Source organism: Crassostrea angulata, chromosome 3, assembly GCF_025612915.1.
Source record: "Crassostrea angulata isolate pt1a10 chromosome 3, ASM2561291v2, whole genome shotgun sequence".
Taxonomy (NCBI): Eukaryota; Metazoa; Mollusca; class Bivalvia; order Ostreida; family Ostreidae; genus Magallana; species Magallana angulata.
The window spans coordinates 52,876,026-52,895,054 of record NC_069113.1 but is presented as its reverse complement, the minus strand read 5'-3'; the positions used below and the strand labels follow the sequence as shown (position 1 = coordinate 52,895,054).

At 34.7% G+C, this 19,029-nt stretch overlaps 2 protein-coding genes and 1 long non-coding RNA gene across 7 annotated transcripts; 1 reads left to right on the top strand and 2 right to left on the bottom strand.

The window, feature by feature from the left end:
* The first annotated feature begins 312 nt into the window (after positions 1–312).
* LOC128177477 (peroxisomal sarcosine oxidase-like) lies at positions 313–6,511 on the top strand. 4 transcript variants are annotated; one of them, XM_052844191.1, is made up of 8 exons: positions 315–507; positions 622–773; positions 1,340–1,553; positions 2,443–2,625; positions 3,655–3,795; positions 5,787–5,936; positions 6,127–6,202; positions 6,337–6,511. In XM_052844191.1, exons 1-8 carry the CDS (start codon positions 400–402, stop codon positions 6,462–6,464), a joined length of 1,152 nt encoding a protein of 383 aa, XP_052700151.1. In that variant the 5' UTR covers positions 315–399; the 3' UTR covers positions 6,465–6,511. The 4 variants fall into 4 exon arrangements, with proteins under 4 accessions (XP_052700153.1, XP_052700151.1, XP_052700155.1 ...); XM_052844192.1 differs by having other exon boundaries at positions 316–491; XM_052844193.1 differs by lacking the exon at positions 2,443–2,625 and having other exon boundaries at positions 313–507.
* Positions 6,512–6,597: 86 nt separating this feature from the next.
* On the bottom strand, positions 6,598–15,036 carry LOC128177475 (threonine--tRNA ligase 1, cytoplasmic-like). 2 transcript variants are annotated; one of them, XM_052844190.1, is made up of 20 exons: positions 14,945–15,036; positions 14,651–14,695; positions 13,774–13,955; positions 13,256–13,371; positions 12,887–13,013; positions 12,578–12,698; positions 12,389–12,453; positions 10,968–11,046; positions 10,448–10,594; positions 10,246–10,344; positions 9,976–10,071; positions 9,697–9,767; positions 9,441–9,603; positions 9,097–9,234; positions 8,741–8,818; positions 8,532–8,632; positions 8,109–8,216; positions 7,682–7,754; positions 7,370–7,484; positions 6,598–7,187 (listed from the first exon to the last, which is right to left on the bottom strand). In XM_052844190.1, the coding sequence occupies exons 1-20, from the start codon at positions 15,002–15,004 to the stop codon at positions 7,036–7,038; spliced, it is 2,136 nt and encodes a 711-aa protein (XP_052700150.1). In that variant the 5' UTR covers positions 15,005–15,036; the 3' UTR covers positions 6,598–7,035. The 2 variants fall into 2 exon arrangements, with proteins under 2 accessions (XP_052700150.1, XP_052700149.1); XM_052844189.1 differs by having other exon boundaries at positions 14,839–14,977.
* A 2,456-nt stretch (positions 15,037–17,492) lies between these two features.
* On the bottom strand, positions 17,493–18,621 carry LOC128178724 (uncharacterized). Its single transcript, XR_008242989.1, has 3 exons — positions 18,469–18,621; positions 18,174–18,237; positions 17,493–17,748 (listed from the first exon to the last, which is right to left on the bottom strand). It is a non-coding gene; the product is annotated as an uncharacterized LOC128178724 (long non-coding RNA).
* Positions 18,622–19,029: the final 408 nt, after the last annotated feature.

The window sequence follows — 19,029 nt, the reverse complement described above, 5'->3', positions numbered from 1 at the left end:
GAAAATAAAGTCACTACAGTATATGATTCCGCAGTCATCAATTTTAATGGATGCATTTACTGGATGCATTTAATGCTGAACTGACTTAACTTCTTTCTGCTTGGTTAGCCAATTTAGTTCTACTCAGAATATACATATCAGATGTATGTATATTTCACCCTGACTCCCGACAGGTCCACACAATATAATTTGCTGCACAAATCCTTCCCGGAAAGAATACAAAGCGTTCATGACATTGATATTCTTTTTATTAGAGTTCCTAAGAACAAATTTGTGAAATATGACACGAAAAGGCTACACGATAAGATATGCAAATTTTATAAGCTCTAGGCACGACCCGCCGCTGATTCTAATAATTTCGCGGTACAAAGTGATTTGGTTGACCCGTGGAGACTATGTATGACGTGGTGGTGGTGGGGGCGGGGATCGAGGGGTCAGCCACGGCCTACAACCTGGCCAAGAACGGACAGAAAACCCTGCTTCTGGAGCAGGTCAGTATATATACCCGTATGTATTCTGGATATAGTAAGTATGGAAACCAAGACCCAAATGTACAGATATATATTCAAGAAATAACATGTAGACTACGTGTAAGATGATTCTCGGTATAATTTGTTTTAGTTCCCTCTGCCTCACTCCCGCGGGAGTTCTCACGGACAGAGTAGAATCACCCGTGTGGAATACGGTGAGGATGACCATTACGCCGTGATGATGAAAGAAGGCGGGAAACTGTGGCTTTCCCTGGAGCGCGAGTCAGGGACCTCTCTCTTAGTGTGAGTAGTCAGGGGGTAACGGGGCATTTTATTTAATGGATTTAGGGCGATATTTATGGTTAAAAAGCCTCATATAACGTAAGACAACGTGAGAAAATAATTGTATTTTACAAATAAAAAACAATCGATTCTCCTTATGGGTTTGTTTTTCAAAATACTGCTTTTAAAAATCTTTAAATATCATTATAGAGAAATCATTTAAAAATCAAAAGGATAGAGGCAATTACCTTCTAATACTTAATAATTCAAAACGATTTATATTTATTCATTTTAGTCTTATATAAAGGGGCATTGACACCATTGTAGTTGAGAATATTTGAATGAATTTATAATAGTTAATTAATAGTAAAATGTATAAACAAAACGACTATTAGAATATATCAAATGATGTAAAGCCAAAGGCTATATTCTTCATGTATTTTTTATTTGTTTGTTCTTGTTGTTTTACTTAATGAAAGGATGCGTGGATAAGGCGGCACACTAGGCTAATGAGAAGATAGCACGCTTTTAGCAATGCTTAGTGAGATTTTTAACTAATCAATATAACGAGCTCCTTTTCCTCGCAGGAACTGCGGCTGTCTGTCAGTCAGCAAGCAAGGTAACTCTTACATGAAGGCTACAATATCCTCCCTGTCACGGAACGGTATAAAGTACGATATCCTGACCCCTGGGGACCTGAGGGACAGGTACCCGATGTTGTCCCTGCCGCCAGATTACGTGGGGGTGTTTGACTACAGTGGAGGGGTGCTGAGGGCGGACAAAGCTCTCAGGGCATTTCAGGTGACCACATATACCATTGTTTCCTGCAGTTTAATTAGGACATATTGCAACATCAGGAATTAGTAATTTTAAAAAACAATTAAAACTATCGTCGGAATACCCATGTCAAGTCTAACCTACGCTTACTGACCGATGGCCAACTTGTTGAATTTTTTTCGTTCTCATGAATAATTCATGTTCTTTTTAAGTTGGTTTCTTAACATTTTCATGAAGGAATTATCACTATTCCAATCGACATGTTCATATTGCATGATTGTCGGTTTCTTGTCTCTATTTACCAAAAACTAGAGTTTCCATTTCTCATGGGCTAAGAATAAATATTCACGAAAACGAGAAACATTCAATCAGTAGGCTAAAGATCGGTCAGTGTGTACGAGACTTGCCATGGGTGTCCGACGATGACAGGAAACATACATTAAGTACAAGCTATCAAGTAATCGAGATGTACTAAAATCAAAATCCAAAATTTTCGATTGCCTAAACTGACACAACAGGCACGTAGCATCAGGGGGGAGCCTCCTCCCCCCCCCCCCCCCCCCCCCACTTTTTTTCGCAGCAACAAATTTTTTAAAATTTACATGTATATAAAAAATGGAATTATCATGGAGTTGCCCCCCCCCCCCCCCAATTTTATGGGAGTATGTAAAAAATTGATATGAAAATAAGGAAATGAGTAGTGAAATTGAAGTTATATGCCCCCCCCCCCCCCCCCCAACGGATTAGGATTTTGAAGATTTTGTGAAATTGCTTGTCAAGATTTTTTGGATGAGGCTGGCCCACCCACTTTCAAAAACAATGCTACGTACAAGACAACTGTTATGCAACAAATTAAAATCGTCCGGGGTAGCTTTCAGCTGTATGTAGCAAGAATCAATGTGTCTGATTGCAGACTCTGTTCGTCAAGCACGGAGGCGAGTTGAGAGACGGGGAAGAGGTGACAGGTATCCTACCGGGTTCTGACGTCACCATTGTGACGTCACAGGGAGAATACAGGGCCAGGAAGGTTGTACTCACGCTGGGACCATGGGCCCCCAAATTTTTGCCCAAGCTCGGCATTAATTTACCTTTAGAGGTGATTTTTGTCACAATAAATAAGGAACTGCGAACGGTAGCATATTCTAGCCGCCAAACTTAAAGTCACTTTTTTTTATAATCGTCTAATTAGATTATATTTAAAATATTTTTTTAGATAATGTAAATATTTATGTATATTTTCATTAAATATTAATGATTTGGTCAAACAAAAAGAGGTAACTTTGCTTTCTGGGTTAAAATACCTCATTTCGTAATAGAAACTAACGGAAAACGGATTTAATACCCCCCCCCCCCCCCCCCATGAAACAAAAATTACTTTTTTTTCTTTCTTTTTTTTTGGGGGGGGGGTATATATTGTTATTTAGCATATTCATACCGAAAAGTTTCTTGTTTCACGGGGGCGGGCATATGTCTACAGACAAAAATAAATTCCAAAAGAAAACCATTTTGCTTTGTAACGTTTCAAAAAATAATTAACGAATATGAATTAAAATGAAAAAAAAAACACTTTAATATCTAACGTAGATATGTGATTATTAAGTTTTATGCACATGTTGGCCGCTAAATAATGTTTTCCTCACTCATAGAGACCAATTTTAATGAAGAAATATTTAGACCTCCAGTCAGGAAAATTTTCGTTTAAAAAATAATTATTTTAATAGAAATTAATTAGGAATTAATTATTCTTTGTAGTAAATACTAAGCTTTGTTTATTTAATATCTGATAGAAATTCCGAATTATATGTATGTAAACTTTTGGCAGGAAACGGGCGTTCGCAGTTCTTTTAATACTTCGTCGTAAATGCTAAGACGAATACATCGAATTTAATTCAATTTTAAAAACAATGTCTCTAAACCTGTCACAAATATATATATATATATATATATATATATATATATATATATATATATATATATATATATATATATATATATATATATATATATATATATATATATATATATATATATTGTCTTGGAAGAAATTTTGTCATGTAACCCTTTCCTTACGAGTCCTAAATTAATTTATCGGATTCAATACTTGCAGCGTATTTTGTTTTTCCAGACAGTGTTGATCCTGGTATTATATTGGAAGGAGAAAAAAGATGGCGAGTTCTCTGCAGGTCGATTTCCGGCGTTCAGAAATATCAGAGAAAATGGTGGAGTGTACGCTCTACCTAGCTTGGAATACCCGGGACATGCAAAAGTGAGAGATATTTATGAAGTTCTTCATTATTAAACTCTCCATACAGACGATATATCGCATTACTGGCTTATTTCTTTGCACCTGTCTCGTTAATTAAAACTGCAATATTCAAACAATACAAAACCCGTTTTCAAACAAGACCCGTTTTCTTTGGATCTCTTAAAGCAATTTTTTTTATTCTTTAAAAACCTTTCATTAATGCTGTCTTATATACCAACAAACACTACTTTTTAACTTTTAGGCTTCTGTCTGTGAGTTTGCACGGTATCTTACCTTAAAATTATTTCCTTATCTATTGACGTTTGTCAGTTTACCTTTTTCCTTTTCAAAAGGTTACCTCCACACTCGTTCTTTTTTCTACCGGTATATTTTATTTAGAATTAACATGGTTTTAGTAGACTACTATCTGAAATTGTAAATAGCTGTTATATAGCAATTAAATTATATAAATTATACACTATATATATCACTAAATAACAATAGGAAAATCTGCTTTCACATTATGGCATGTGTCTGCTATCACATCAATGATGTCTGCTATCACATCATTATATTAAAGGCTGCATAACAATGATCAAGGATATATATGTTTATAGTACAGCAGCGAGGATATATACATGTATCTGCTATCACATTATACCTATAGAAGATAACTGGTATCAAATCCTTACAACATAAGATATCTGCTATCACACCATGACAACAAGGATATCTCTTTTCACATTATGATATTTAACATATACAAGCTATCAAACTGGCTGATAGATGATTATCTCTTAGACTGGTTGGCTCAATATCTTGGTTTATTCTAACTATTTGTGAGGTTTACAGCTGGTCAAATGTACTACCTTATACTTAAAAACCTACAGTCCGCATGTATTTTGTCAATTTTTCTGTAGGGGGGGGGGGGGTACTTTTGATAACATTATGTATCGTAACAGTTACTGCATTCTAATGCAGTGTATTCTGTAATTCTTCATTGGCATATTTACATTTTATATTCTGTAATTCTTTTATGGCATATTTTACACTGTATTCTGTAATTCTTTTATGGCATATAAATTACACTGTGTAATTCTTCAATGGCATATTTTACACTGTGTTTTCTGTAATTCTTTTATGGCATTTAAATTACACTGTGTAATTTTTCAAAGGCATATTTTACACTGTGTATTCTGTAGTTCTTTTATGGCATTTAAATTACACTGTGTAATTTTTCAAAGGCATATTTTACACTGTGTATTCTGTAATTCTTTTATGGCATATTTTACACTGTATTCTGTAATTCTTTTATGGCATTTAAATTACACTGTGTAATTTTTCAAAGGCATATTTTACACTGTGTATTCTGTAGTTCTTTTCTTTCAGGCACGTAGCATCGTTTTTGAAAGTGGGGGGGGGGGGGGGGGCAGACTCATCCAAAAAATCTTGACAAGCAAAAAAAATAGGAAAATTTAAAGTTTCCCAAAATCTTCAAAATCCTAATCGGGGGGGGGGGGGGGGGGGCTGGCGTAGTATATAATTTCACTCCTCATTTCCTTATTTTCATATCAATTTTTTACATCCTCCCAAAAAAGTGGGGGGGGGGGGGGCAACTCCATGATAATTCAATTTTTTATATGTAAATTTGTTGCTGCGAGAAAAAGTGGAGGGGGGGGGGGCAGCCCCCCCCCCCCCCCCCCGATGCTACATGCCTGTCTTTTACGGCTTATCTTCACTGTGTGTACGTTCTTTATTTCTTTTATGGCATATTTTACGGTGGAGGACATTCATTCTATTTCACCGCTGAGTATATCTGCTATCTCATTTTGATACTCTGGATATTATGTTTCCACATCATCACACACGGTAGAATCAAACCAAACTGTAATGATAAACTTGTCTGATGGAATAAACCATGCTCTGTATAGTTTTTGATACCTCATCATAATAAATTAATGCTTTTTTCATATAATTCCATGTGACATCGTGTTTGTATTAATTGCCCGTAGGTGTGTTACCATGACGGCCCTGAGACTGACCCCGACAGTCGAGATATGGCGGACACGGGGCGGATCCTGAGTACGATGAAGAGTTACGTCAGGGAGCACCTGCCTAGTCTACAGGACCCGCCCTCTATCGTCGAACCCTGCATGTACACGGTAATTAACGGGAAAGGATGCTGTATCATAGACTTGACAGTTCATCATATTTATACAATTTCTTAATTTTAATTTTTTAGAAACTGTTTTTTAGTTTCACGATTATAAAGTTGAAATTAGTCTTTCCCATTTCTAATTATTTAAACTTTCCATATGAATGTATCATTAGTTTTGCAGCTTTTCTTTTCAGAATACTCCTGACAAACAATTTATCCTAGACCACCATCCTATCCACAGGAACATCATAATAGGAGCAGGATTTTCCGGTAACACAGATGTTATTACTTTACTTTGGATCACTGAATAATACATACACATAAATCTTTAGTTAAAAGGTTAACTCATATCTTTTAATCTTTAATTAATCATAAAAGAATGAAACAGCTTTTTCTCTTGGCAGGGCATGGGTTTAAGTTAGCCCCAGTGGTGGGCAAGATTCTGAGTGAGCTGGCCATGGATAAGACCCCCTCCTATGACCTCACCCCCTGCCGTATAGACAGGTTCTCCAGCACTAAAGCCCGGATGTAATGCACCTAAAATTTATCATATGCAGATACATCACAACTTAAAATAAGTTTTGTTGTTTGTTTGAATTATCTCTCTTCATCACAAAACCCGGTAACTTTTCAACACATTCTGATATATAAGAGAAAGATTTAACTGTGTTTGATAAAATCATTTTATTTCATGGACAGTTGAGAAGACAATGAATGCAATCATAGTGCAAGTAAATAATGTCAGGTTTTATTGTTTATCAATTACGAATAAACAGAGTGCACCATTCTACAAAGCATTATTACATCATTCAACTGTTTTCTTGATACACTGTACCTCAAAATACCCGATCTACAACCAGTCTTCTTTGTGACATAGCCCAAAAAATTGCACAAATTGAAAGGGAAGATTACTAAAGTAAGTACTCTCTTCCGAAGAATTATCAAATTTATTTATCTACATACATCCAGGAATACTTCAGAGCCCATCAATTTAAAGTCCACAGGTTTTCAAAGCACTATGTAAACATGATTGTTACTGGGGTAATGTGAAAGCCAATCACAATCAAAGAAATAAATAAAGGCTCCATGAGGGGAACTGTCACTTATTCAAACTTGTCCTCCACGTCTAGACAGCGGGTGGCCTTGAACTTGGAGAACTTGGTGATGATGTCCGCTATACTGTGTTCGCCGTGGACCTTGGTGCAGCGTGTACGGACATTGGCCGTCTTGTTTTCCAATTCCTTTTCACCCACAACTTAAACAACAAAGAAAATATTTAAATAATAAATTATTATGAGCAAATTCACAAAACAGATAAAAACTTGGTAACAAATACTTCCTTAATAATATCAAATATTTCAGTTAAATGCATATTCAAATTTCCAATGCCTTACTGAAGTATGCAAGAAAACTACAACTTGTTTGTTGACCGTTTACCTAGAATGAAGTTGAACTGTGCGATCTGCGCATTGCGGACTTTCTTGTTCAGCGTGTTACCGTCGTCGACGTCAGCTTCACACATAAACCCTGCGTCATGTAACTGCTGCCGGACCTGTCCAAAAACAATCACATTATTTCATCTTTCTATAAAAATTTCATCTTCAGAAAAGTTTTATATAAATATTCAAATAACAAGACTTAAAGTTTTCATGAAATGTAAGATATAACTCATCCATGCAATCATGTTTCAATAGTAAAATTAGAAAACATTTGACACCCATTCTATGAATTACGGATTCAATGGTTTACCTGGTTAGCATATTCATTGAATGGAGGAGCCACAGGGACAACAATACACTGTCTGGGCGACAGCCAGAATGGCCTGAAAGGAGGTCAATACAAATCAGTTACACGGTCTATACAATACATACTGTAGAAACAGAAATATTCATTGAGGATTTAATTTCGTTATTTTCATTGGCAGTATAAACCAACAAAATTAAATCCATGATGAGTTTTTAACCCAAGTATTAAAGAATACTGAGTTGATACGTGATACATTTTGGAGATTACAATGACAAAATGAAATGCCAATGATATTTTATTTGGTTCAAAAATCATGTAATTTTGACCAATCGAATATATCTGCTTCTACAGTATACTGAAATGAACTACATATAACATACAAACTGCCAGTAATTCTGCAGTTGTCTCATAGATTCATGAGTTGCCTCACCATTTGCCGCCGTAGTTTTCACACAGGATGGCAATCATCCTCTCCACAGATCCCAGGATGGCTCGGTGGATCATCACCGGTCTCTTCTTCTCTCCATCCTCTCCTCCGCTAAACAAAGTCAGGTAAAATATACAGTAAAAACATCAATTTAAAGCACAACTGGTAAAAGACACCAAAAGGTCCTTAAGCGACATTATTAACCAATCATCTAAAAATTTATTTTATAATAAATATACTTTTTTTTTTTTACAAGTTTTACACATTTTCTCTAAAAATAGAGTATTTATTTAAAGCTGGAGAACATGATCAATTCAAAAGCTGGATGAGAGTTTGTGACAGGTATACGTGGATGTCATCTCTAAAAGTTAAGGTCAAATTCAACCCAGATTGACCCTGAATGTCACACCCCCGTGTTTTCCTTACCTGACATAGTTGAGGTCGAATCTGATTGGCAGCTGGAAGTCAAGCTGTATGGTGGCACACTGGTGGGGCCTCCTCAAGGCGTCCATGATGATGATGTCAATCTGTGAGGGTAAACTCAGGTCAAAACAATCCAGCCATTTCCATTCATATAAAACTCAATAAATGCAATTTTACCATGTTCCTTTCTGTCAGTACAAAATCTTGCTTACCTTTGGTCCATAAAAGGCACCATCTCCTGGATTTATCTCCCACTTATACCCAAAAGCATCAAGACTTTCAGACAATTGCTGGAAAAGAAACAACACACATAATGTCATATATTTTCTTTGAAACATTCCATGTATGTTTACAGTAGCAACATTACAAGGAAACATTATGAATTTCAAATATATAGGCAAAGGTTGAAAGATACATGTACTAGAATACAATTTTTTTTTTGTCTTCTTGATTATAAATTTATCAGGCAAAATTTCTTAACCAATGTGTTCCAACATACATGTAAACTTAATTCTCCAATATAAATGTCTGTTTCTAAGAGACACATACATGTATATGCCTCTTTTACCTTTTCTGCGGTGTTCCAGATCTCAATCTCGCCCATGTACTTCTCTGGTCGCGTGGACAGGTACAGTTTAAAAGTGAAGCCAAACACATCATAGACAGCTTTCAGGAAGTCTAAACAACCGGCTATTTCCTCTTTGATCTAAAGAAGCCAAACAGATTTTAGCATACTTGTAATTTCAAAAAGTGCTAATGTAATATGTGATTCAATAACAACTGTATTTTTTTTTTTTCATCATCAACACAAATATGAGTTCACAAAAGGATTTCATTTTAAAATAAAATAAATAGTTTGAAAGGACTTTCTGTGAGCAACCAAGAATCTTGCAATTAAATTGACATGTTTACCTGTTCTGGCTGGCAGAAGATGTGGGCATCATCTTGTTGGAACCTCCGGACTCGAGTGAGCCCACTGAGAGCTCCAGACAGCTCATTTCTGTGTAACACTCCAAAGTCGGCCATTCTGAGGGGCAATTCACGCCACGACCGCTGGCGGTGGTCAAACATCAAACTGAATAAAAGTTTTGATAGTTTTCCAGTTAAATCTAAAACAAGAACAGTGGTGTTAGAGTAGAGATTCTACATTTCATCAAATGATACTCACCAGTGCCCAGGGCAATTCATTGGCTTCAGGGCAAACTTCTCTTTCTCAACATCAAACTGGAACAAGTTTTCCTGAAGCAAAAAAAAATATTTTACTCCAAATTTTATTTTTCTGAAGTAATGTCATAAGACAATGAAAACTTGAAATAAGAATTATTTCTTTATCTATTCATTGGCTGATGACATGGTGACCCTAATTCTATAGGCAGTCCTGCTGTTATGGGCCTATGTTTATGATAGCGCATTGAGTGAAGTTAAGTTGATGTATGAGAGTGATTACCGCATAGTGCTGCCAGTGGCCAGACCTCTCCCACAACTTAGCGTTGTAGATGTTGGGGGACACCACCTCCTGGAAGCCTCGTTTTCTGTACTCACTCTGTAAAATTTATATCATCATTAAAAATAGGTAATATTCACAAAATAAGAACAAAACACACAAACTTTATTCAAAAAAACTCAGAATGCCAGGCAAATGATTGGTTTTTACACAAGTATTTCCTAAATGTTTTTTAGAGTACCTTACAAAGGAAAATATACACCTGAAGCTTACCTTGATAAGGTCAATTAAAGTATTGTAAATATAGGCTCCTTTTGGTAAGAAAAAACAACTGCCTGGACTAAGCTCATGGAAAAAGAACAGCTCTTGTTCCTAAAACATACAAGTGTCACACATTTATTATTTCAGAAATATTTGGAGTTTTTCCTTCAAATTATCAAACAGCTTTACAAGATGAGACAGCTTGACACCTAACCTTGCCAATTTTTCTGTGGTCTCTTTTGGCAGCCTCTTCCTGGAAGTGTTTCCACTCTTTGAGCTGTTTGGGGTCAGGGAATGAGATTCCATAAATTCTCTGGAGTGACTCGGCATCAGCCTTGCCCTCCCAGTAAGTGGCTGAACTCTGTAAAAAAATTGCCAGGGACGCTGTCAACCATCAATATACATCTAATCACCATATAAGTGTAAAGATTTATACACACGACATTTAACAAAACATACTATCCAATGTAAATTAATAAAGCCTATTTTCCCATGACTCATATCATCTATAGTGAAAGTGTTCAGCATTGTTCCTTATAATGTAGAGTGAAAAATACTAACATGTTCTTTGACCTTCAGACAACATAATATTATCATGATAAGTGTTAAAGATTCCATAATCTTCTAGGATGCAACACTTTAATTTACACAAGTAGTGTGAATTTCTACAGTACTTCTACATATGCAATAAGTTTACAGCTTTAGCCATTGACTTCTACACTGTATCAACCTACCTTGGTTACAGAAAACGACTTGATTTTACCCGTGTGTCTAACATGTGGTCCCCTGCATAAATCTATCAATGGTCCACATCTGGAAAATTGACATATAGGTTCTCCATTTACTAAACCAATTTTAACCATGAATCATTTTCACAAAAGAATTTTACTGAAAGAGCATTTTAATATTTATTCATTGTGCCAGCAGGTTAAATATTCAACAGCATATGAACAAAATATTATCCCTTGCTCAGAATTATATTCAAAATATTTTTATTTAGTTTTATTATTTTAAAGAAAAACCAGAATTGATTCCCCAAGAAACCACTTGCCAAGAAATCATGATTCATCAAAATTTCATCATGATAAAAATTCCTAATTTTATAGAACAAATCAATATAATCTTAAGCATAAATACATTAACGGTGGGACAATACTTACTTTTATACCGTAGTGGTGACTTACATACAGTAACGGTGGGACAATACTTACCATACTTGCCAACCTCCAAGATGTGAAAATCTGGTCATGACCAGATTTGGAAAGTAAAAAATCTGGTCATAGCGCGTAACGACATTCACAACATATTTACCATGCATTTCATAGGTATATACAATAGAAATATGTGTTAAAACTTATGTGTAATACTTTATTGCAAAGAAGCATTTTAACTAACAGTTGCTGATTTTGAACTTTGTAAAGTGATCTGACACAGAAAATGGTAGGTTGTGTTCAGCTAAAAAAAAAATGCAAAAAGAGTTTCTGCTACATTAACCTTGCTTTTGAACTCTGTAAATGATGGCATGAAAGTTGTAAGTGACTTGGAAGACTTTTGTGTATTAAAAAGCATTCTATACATGACTTAGCGTTTTTGAATGTTTAGTCAGATCATTTTGGGCACAAAATCCAATATTCAAATGTGCGTTACATAGAACACAAAAGCCTCGTTTTATACTCGATTATTTTGTTTTACCTATGGGAATTCATTTTCCCAGATATACAAAAATATCGTTTTCTTTTTGTTGGTTTTGATTCCGCTGGCCCCGATGAAGACCTTTTCTTATTGGAAGCCATCACACTTAATGATTAAAACCTACGCTTAGTCAAAACAACTCACGATAAAAATTACACTTAATGTGTCTGTTATAGCCATCGGCATTGTTTACGCGTTACGTAAATCCAACCTCAGCTTGGGTTCATAACTGGAAGTCAATCGCGCAACGTAATTTACGAACCAAATCCGGAAATCGGGAGATTTTCGGGTTGTTCGACAAAAATCGGGTGAAAAGCATGACCCGCCGGGTCATAAAAAATAATCGGGTGAAGGGTTGAAAAATCGGGTGTGACCCGACGAAATCGGGTCAGTTGGCAAGTATGATACTTACTTATATACCTTAGTGGTGACTTACATATAATAACAGAGGGACAATACTTACTTATATACTGTAGTGGTAGGAGTGGTCACCTTCTCATTCAGAATCCTTTGTTTGAATTTGTTATACTAAATGAAGAAAAACGATAGTCAAGTTACATGAGCATTCACTCTTAAGAAAAAAAAATCTTTAGGAACTCCAAAAACATTGACTACTCCTGTCATGTGAGAGCAAATATAAATTGCTCCATACCTCAAACATTTTGAGTAAATCTTCCTTCTTCATTTCTAATCTTTCAAATGGCTGTTTTTCCTTGACGATTCCTTTCACTTTGTCTTCTATACTACCAAAGTCATTGCTGGACACTGCTGCACTGTATAGCAGAAATAAGAACTGGTATTTCAGCATTAAATTATTGTATGTCTGTCATTATTGTTTGCTTTTAAGAGGGAGTTGTATCTTTTAATAGGGGGGAAATCTGACAACAAAAATAATGGCACTGAATGTAAAAATATAATATCAAGCATTGTGGTAAATATTTCTTGTAAACTGATGAAATACCTCTCACACCACATGTCATAGTAAAAGCCCTCCTCTATCGGCGGCCCATAACATAGATGTCCCCCATACAACTTCTCCATCGCTTCTCCTAGGATGTGAGCACTTGAGTGCCAAAAAACATACTGGCCTGAAGAAGAGAAATTCAACCTAAGTTCTAAACTCAGTTCAATACAGATTCACAGGTATTTTCATTAAATATTGTAATTTTCAAAATTTAAAAGTACTTTGTAAAACTGTTTCCAAAAGTTATTTTAATAAACTTCTTCATGTTCTTTGTAACAAACCATTTTAAGAAGAGAGCATTTATAGGCATCATGCCTGCTGTTCAATTCAATTCAATGTATTTATATATACTGATTAAATTAATACCATCTTTATCATCAAACTTCAGAAGCTGTAGAGAGGAGTCCTTCTCCAATGGCCTATCCAAGTCCCATAACTCTCCATCTACTTTAGCCACCACAGTGTTGTCAGCCAAGCCTTGGCTACAAACAGTGAAACCAAAATGTTAGAATAAAACTATGACTAATTCAAGCTTGTTGTAAAGGAATTTCAACTTCTTTATTATTATTGAATACTGACAGAAAAACAAGTTTTTGAAATTTTGAGTTGAATATGACAAATGCAATTAAACTAATAAAGGACTTGCCTTTTTTATTTCTTTTTTTACATACAAAGTATATCAAGGTATCTGAAGACATTGATAGAATTTGTAACAGTACAAATGAAATAGTTTTATTGAATATTAACATATTATATGTATTTATCTATACCAAAAACATGCTGTTTCACTCATAGTGAAGGGTGTTATATTCATGTTCAGTTAGAGAGCCAGCATTTTTTTATGCAATTCAGCCACACTACTTTGATTTTAATGATTGACACACCTGATTCCTTTAGCAACATCGTAGGGCGTAGTTTTCCAGGCCTGACCCTCCACCTGTTTACCATCTGGTAAGGTCACCTTTATTGGATCCTGGGGCTGGGCAGCCAACCATTTATCATAGTCTGCTTTTAGCTCCTGCCAGAGTTTTTCTCTGTATGCAATGAACTCTGGGGGTGGAACCAGCTGTTTGAAGTGTACAACATATAAATCATAATAATTCAGTCAGAAGCCTGGGTCCATACCTAACTTTCTCAAAAACATGGCTGCATGATCACAAAATATTCTTTTTTGGAGTCTGACTGTACTCTGCCCCAAGATATCCTTGATTCATATTTTGCTTATCACTCAATATTTGTAAATACACCAGGGTTCTTTTTCGAAATGCCCCTCTAGCTTAACAGGTTTTAATAACTCCTTAAAAAATGTGATGTCTACAGGAATTTAGTATTGCAACAGACCCGGATAATAACATTGAAAAATTGTGTGAGGTATTCCGAGTGACTTCCGAATGGAGAAAAAGATGTCAACATTCCCCATTATAAATCTCCGTAAGAACGAGTGAGAAATGATAATGTGTGAATGAAATTATCTTGGATATTTTTCCTCTTATCAATTTCGATTGCACTTCTCTTAAAGGTATGTGTAGCTTTATTAAAAATCATCCAAATGTGCTGCATAAATATCTTGGGACCGACTACAGACCGATTAACACAGCCAATATATTATATGAACTGCAAGATTTCTACCATATCCATAGAAGAAGACTGAACCTTTTTATTTGGCCATAAACTGATTAATGGTATTAATAATATGGTTGCAATAATTATGCAGTAATTAAACTGCTACTGTACGACAACGTAAATTAAATATGGACTCACATCCTTTAACTTTGCTTTGGTCTCTTTCTCCGTTTTCTTGGAACCCTATATGAAAAACAAAAATATTCATGATGCTGTCTTTTATATACTAATATAGTATTAAATACAACCAATTATCTTTTGACGTGATGCAACATGATGTCAACAGTATTAATGATGATGAAATCCGGGTCGATAAAATAACACACCCTAGTGGAACTAACTATGAACCGTGGTCCAAGTTTCCTTGAAATACGCAAGAGAACTGACTTTGAAAGCATTATTGGGGATTTTGAAGACGAAAAAATGTCATGCCTTTTTAGAATTAGACACACTCATCTTTCCAAGTTGTTCTTCTACTTTCTGTTCGGCCATGCTGCCACGACAATCTTGGTGCGCATGTGCAGTCGTTTGTCGATCAATAACTAACTCGTGCCTTGATCTATTCGTTACAACCAAATGTATATCAAAACAGACTCCTTATTGCCGAATATAATTGAAATGAGGAACAATTTACAATTTAGTTTAGAAAAAAGTATAATGATCATTTATTTCCGAATCAGCAACAGTTTGTTGACACTAATGTAAAAGGCAATTACTAAAATATAGACAAAATCGTAGCTGTAGGCTACCATAAGTTATAATAAATATATAGAAGGGTACAGTATATATATCTGAGGACAAAACCCCGTAATTTCCCATTATCTGCAAGAGATCTCTTATTCTGAAAAAATGCCTTTCAAAAGATCAATTGATACAGAATTTCCATTATCATAGAAAATGAAGTAAATTCCAACATTATATTGGGGATGATGTGCTATAGGGGATGATGTGCATGTAAATTAAGCGGACGTAGGTATTTAAAATTCTTTATTATTTCTACATCGTGGGCCTTCTTGGCATACAAAGATAACTATATTAATGACAAACCAAGCACACATGAATATAAATGAGACAATTCGGATATTCCAAATATTTTTTTCAGTTTAACCTATGATAATAAACGTAGTCTTTTCGCACAACGCAGTGTTAGTTAATAACTTATAGCTTTTCCTGGAAGCGTTTGAGAACAAGTGACTTATAGAACGATCATATCCAATTTCTAATTCGGGGCTATATGCCTACAGACTACAATTAAAAGGTATCCAAAGGTACATGTAGATGCTAATATCAGAACCTTCGTTCCGCACAGTCTGTGACCAACAGAACAAATAAGAAACCTCTAGCAGAGGGGGGTGGCGGGGTGGGGTGGTTTATTACCTTTAAGAGGATGTCCAGTGTGGTATTTTAGCGTGGATAATTTTGGTCAATCATGATAATTGCCTTCAAACTAGAAAAATGTGTTAAAAATACTGGCACAATCAATCCTTTTATTCAGAGCCAACGAAACTTTAACCTTTTGTGGAATATTTCGAGAAATTTTTCAAAGCCGCTGAACAGAAATCCTAGGAAGTATCCTGAATTATAGGATTTGGATTTTTATTCTACGAAAAATTTCTCCATACTGATAATGTGAACAGAATATTAGCATCCCTTCGGAATGTTATTCCAACAGATCCTCTATAAGCTGAAGAGAAATACTTCCAATTGTCTCTGTACCCCTTCCTAATGTTTTTTTTTTGTTTTTTGTTTTTTTAAAGATGGGAAAATACAGCTATATTCTTGAAATAATTTTTTGGTGTTCATACAAAATTTGAAGGTGGCGACATTGCTGAAAAAATACATGTACGTAACCCGCCGCGCGTTACGGGGTTATGTATTTTTTTTCTGTAATAATTGCTACCTCCATAGCCCGCATGAATCAACAAAAACATTTTTTTGTTTATATTTACATCTTTCTTTTGACAAATAAATAATTTGATCTTAAAAAGAAAGAAAAAAAAATAACCAAATTATTGTTAATGTACATCAGTTCGTTAGCTAAAAGAAACAGCCAAATCGTCTCCTATGGGAATTCGAGTCTGACATCATAATGATTATTTCATGCAGTAAGTGATTTTTTTAGGTCTCTTTAGGTTTCTTCCAATCGATAAACAGGGCGTGTAGATTTCAATTCCTGTCTGGCTGTGTCAATTAATTATAAGTTTCCGTAAGAAATAGAGGGAATCATACTCGGTAGGATAAAATTTGTATTATAATTACTAGTAAGGCCCGTCAATTTTATTGTTCAGAATAGATGATGCTGTGTAATGATAAATGTATCTGCTTAACTACCGATATTAAAAATGTTGCCTTTTATTTTATTTCAGCTAGAGATAAACTTGTTTACACAATTGAATTTTAAAAAAATCTATTTGATATGTAATGTACCAACTGTCTCATCAACACCTGGGGCTGCCTATCGTTTATATTTCCACGTACATTAATTTTATTGCAACAATATCGTGTAAACCTTGCAGGTTTTAGAATTTGTAATTTATGGACGTGAAGAAATGATCGTTCTGTAACCAAAATTGAAAGTGCTACGTTGCTCAAATATTTTGATTAAAGATCACGAAAATTAACCATCTTGTTCGCGATATGAGAGCAAGTTTATTCAAAAGCATCCCAATACGACTTCTTGAAATCAGAATAATTATAAAATGTTCCTTCACTTACTAAACGTTTCGTTTCCTTAATACCGTAGAATACAAAATAAAAATGGATGCAAACTATATAAGTACATCGGAATTTGCATCTTCAGAATTTTACTCATTACACTTTTAAGTAATTTTGAATAAGTTTTTATAGTCCAAATTCTTTTTAAATCAACTGAATAATATCTATATGTTGATGAATATTTGAGATGTGCAAACATTGACTAACATACCAGCAGTCATCCCTTGAATATTATTGTTTCTTCAGTTATAAGTAAAATTTCCTATTCTGTTGCTTCAAAATATGTTTATTTGGTTACAATTAGGACATCGCCAATACAGACAAGCGGTGGTTTTCACGCCTCCTTTAATTATACAATAACATGAAATCCTTATTGTGTCACTGCGTCTATTTCTTCTTTATGTCATCGCCCGTCAACGTGTTCTTTCTTTCACCCTCGTCCAAAGATCTTCCGTAAAGATGCGATCCATGATGATGATGATGATGATGATGGTGATGGTGATGATGATGACAATGGTGTCCTTTAAATGAAAACAAAATCACTTGTGTTAATGGTCCGACTATAGTTTCACATACATTACAAATCCATCAGTATACATTGTACTTAATACTATATAGTATAATATGAAAACAAACAAGCTGATCGATTTATAACACTTAATTGGAGGGACTGGGTGAAAAGATAAACTTCTATACCTCTGCTATCGGATCTCAAATTAAATATCAGACAAAACATAAATAATTTAAAGTACTACTAATCATCGGCTCACACTTTGCCAAATGATGTAAATCTACAAACCTTGAATGAAATAAGTAGCATCAGATCGCGTGAATTGATCGCACGAGATCAGCGTGCACTTATCAGCTATGCAAAACACATTGCTTCTTTGATATACATTAGCTTTTGATAGTCCTTCTACTATAAATGTGCAGACAGTTCTCTGACCTTAGTTCCTTTAATGCAATTAATTGGCAAGTCTCATACATACCAAACAGCAATCCCTCTGTATCTGAAAATAGCATAATAAGAAATGTGAAATAATTCAACCGAGAATGTAGGAATTTATCAAAAATGTAATCTTATGTGCTCTTATGTCAGTTTCTTGAATCCACATCAAAACACACTATTTCATAATTACGTGGTTAAAGATATATGTAAATTTTCATGATTTATAATTTACAAGGAAATGTAATAAGTAGTATTCTCTTTTTCTGTTAAAAGCTTTGAAATTATTATTTACCTTGAACGGCGACAAGAAATGCCATTGTGAGAAGCAGGACCTTCCGCATGTTGTTGTACTTGTAAGTAATGTCTGCATATAAAGTAGACAGCACAGTCGAGTAGATTAGTCGTATTTATACCGAAAGCTTCGAACAGTGTACACAATGTAACAGTACCATCTGAACAAACAGATCTGACACGTGATATAATATAAAGCCGGAAACATTATTTCACATTTCTAGTTCATTTTGTAATGCATAATTCATATTTTTTTGTTTTTCTTTTTTTGCACGTATGTTTGTTTATTTGTCTGTTTTATTTTGTTACTTTTTTTTGCATTTTTGTTTGGGTGTGTGTGTAATTTTTTTTCTTTTTTAAATAACTTGTCTACAATGAATCTGAATGTTTAAGTTCAAGACAAAATATCAAATAAAATTTCATTTTATTTGGTTTAGACACAAAAGTAAAGCATAAAAAAATATGACAAAATAAACAAAATAAACAGAAATATTAGTACCATTCCTAATTGAAAAATTCGAAAAGTTAATCCGTGACCATGCTTTCAGGGTATTTTTTTGTA